General features: G+C 62.2%; 2 protein-coding genes across 2 annotated transcripts in view; one reads left to right on the plus strand and one right to left on the minus strand.

The window, feature by feature from the left end:
• The window catches only part of GTF3C1 (general transcription factor IIIC subunit 1), a 38236-nt gene extending 37649 nt beyond the window's left edge, over positions 1–587 (plus strand). Inside the window, exon 37 of the mRNA XM_015409947.1 lies at positions 300–587. Within this exon, the coding sequence (XP_015265433.1) occupies positions 300–506 (207 nt within the window). The 3' untranslated portion in view covers positions 507–587. The remainder of the gene's footprint in view (positions 1–299) is intronic.
• POLR3K (polymerase (RNA) III (DNA directed) polypeptide K, 12.3 kDa) overlaps positions 509–2480 on the minus strand; it is a 2272-nt gene continuing 300 nt past the window's right edge. Inside the window, exons 2-3 of the mRNA XM_015409946.1 lie at positions 2376–2463; positions 509–719 (exon numbers count right to left, since the gene is read on the minus strand). Coding sequence (XP_015265432.1) covers positions 592–719; positions 2376–2463 — 216 coding nt within the window. The 3' untranslated portion in view covers positions 509–591. The remainder of the gene's footprint in view (positions 720–2375; positions 2464–2480) is intronic.

Consider the following 2480-nt stretch of genomic DNA (forward strand, 5'->3'; position numbering starts at 1 on the left):
GGGGAGAAACGGTGGGTTCCCCCCCCCAAAGCCCCCTGGGGGGGGGGGGGGGTCAGTGGCCGTAGCAGGCTCCCGGTGCACCCGGGCAGAGAGGCACGGCATGTCGGAGGGCAGAGGAAAGGTGGTGCCCTGCCCCCCACGGTGCACCTTGTGAAAGGCCCCAGGGTCCGTCCAGCTGTCAGCCATGGCGCGTGGAAGTGCCCTGGGCAACATGTTACGTTGCAAAAGAGAGCTGTTTCTACTCTTTCTTTTGTTTGTTTATTAAAAGCCTTTATTGTTACTACCGCTTTCTCCCGCAGGGCCTGGAGGCTCTGGGCTGCATCCGGAAGTTCTCCCTGAAGCAGCAGGAGGTGCCTTCCCTCTTCTCGCGGCCCGTGCTGGAGGAGGAAGCAGCTTGCCCCAAGCTTGGCGAGGCCCCCGTTGCCTTCTACGAGCCCACCGTTGCCTGCCCCCTGCTGATGGGCCGCGTGTTCCCCTACGAGCGGAACTGGAGCAAGTGGGTGTAGCGGGCTGCCCGGCTGTCAATAAAGGGACCTTTTTTGGAAACGGTGTCTCGTCTGTCCTTGGGTGAAGGTGTGTGGGATGCGCAGCTCAGTCTCGCCAGCGGTGGCCACACTGTGGGTTGCAGCACTTGTAGAAGGTGGTCATGGGCTCGTCGGCAGAGCGCGTCTGCAGCTGCATGAAGTAGGCCCGGGGGTGCTCGCACTTGGGGCACGGCTCTGCGGGAGAGAAGGAGGCGGTCAGGGCAGGGCATCGGCCGGGCAACCCCCCCACACACTACACACGAAGCTGCCTTCTACTGAATCAGACCCCTGGTCCATACTGATGTTTACTCAGACTGGCAGTCTCACACAGAGGTCTTTCCCATCACCACCTGCCTGGCCGTTTTTAAGTGGAGATGCCTCTGGGGACTGAACCCGGGACCTTCTGCATGCCAAGCAAAGGCTCTGCCCCTGAGCCACAGCCCCTCTTTACAGCTCTCCAGGGTCTCAGGCGAGGTCTTTCCCATCCCCTCCTGCCTGATCCTTTTACCCGGAGATGCCTCTGGGGATTGAACCTGGGACCTTCTGCATGCCAAGCAGAGGCTCTGCCACTGAGCCACGGCCCCTCTTTTCAGCTCCCCAGGGTCTCAGACTGAGGGGTCTCTCCTATCACCTCCTGCCTGGTCCTTTTTAACTGGAGGCGCTGCCGGGGACTGAACCTGAGACCTTCTGCATGCCAAGCAGAGGCTCTTCCGCTGAGCCACGGCCCCCCCTTTACAGCCTTCCAGGGTCTCAGGTGTAGAGGTCCTTCCCATCCCCTCCTGCCTGGTCCTTTTTAACTGGAGGCGCTGCCGGGGACTGAACCTGAGACCTTCTGCATGCCAAGCAGAGGCTCTTCCGCTGAGCCACGGCCCCCCCTTTACAGCCTTCCAGGGTCTCAGGTGTAGAGGTCCTTCCCATCCCCTCCTGCCTGGTCCTTTTTAACTGGAGGCGCTGCCGGGGACTGAACCTGAGACCTTCTGCATGCCAAGCAGAGGCTCTTCCGCTGAGCCACGGCCCCCCCTTTACAGCCTTCCAGGGTCTCAGGTGTAGAGGTCCTTCCCATCCCCTCCTGCCTGGTCCTTTTTAACTGGAGGCGCTGCCGGGGACTGAACCTGAGACCTTCTGCATGCCAAGCAGAGGCTCTTCCGCTGAGCCACGGCCCCCCCTTTACAGCCTTCCAGGGTCTCAGGTGTAGAGGTCCTTCCCATCCCCTCCTGCCTGGTCCTTTTTAACTGGAGGCGCTGCCGGGGACTGAACCTGAGACCTTCTGCATGCCAAGCAGAGGCTCTTCCGCTGAGCCACGGCCCCCCCTTTACAGCCTTCCAGGGTCTCAGGTGTAGAGGTCCTTCCCATCCCCTCCTGCCTGGTCCTTTTTAACTGGAGGCGCTGCCGGGGACTGAACCTGAGACCTTCTGCATGCCAAGCAGAGGCTCTTCCGCTGAGCCACGGCCCCCCCTTTACAGCCTTCCAGGGTCTCAGGTGTAGAGGTCCTTCCCATCCCCTCCTGCCTGGTCCTTTTTAACTGGAGGCGCTGCCGGGGACTGAACCTGAGACCTTCTGCATGCCAAGCAGAGGCTCTTCCGCTGAGCCACGGCCCCCCCTTTACAGCCTTCCAGGGTCTCAGGTGTAGAGGTCCTTCCCATCCCCTCCTGCCTGGTCCTTTTTAACTGGAGGCGCTGCCGGGGACTGAACCTGAGACCTTCTGCATGCCAAGCAGGGGCTCTTCCGCTGAGCCACGGCCCCCCCTTTACAGCCTTCCAGGGTCTCAGGTGTAGAGGTCCTTCCCATCCCCTCCTGCCTGGTCCCTTTTCAACGGGAGGTGCCCCTTCCCCCCCACGCCGCCCCACTGACCGGCGGTGGAGTCCACGTTCTCCCAGGCGGCCGCGCCCCCCAGCACGTCGTCCACCTCCTTCAGCTTCGGGTAGCGCCTGCTGGTCACCTGGCGGGGGGGGGAGG

This window comes from Gekko japonicus, unplaced genomic scaffold (assembly GCF_001447785.1).
Source record: "Gekko japonicus isolate JY-2015 unplaced genomic scaffold, Gekko_japonicus_V1.1 scaffold78, whole genome shotgun sequence".
NCBI classification, from domain to species: domain Eukaryota; kingdom Metazoa; phylum Chordata; class Lepidosauria; order Squamata; family Gekkonidae; genus Gekko; species Gekko japonicus.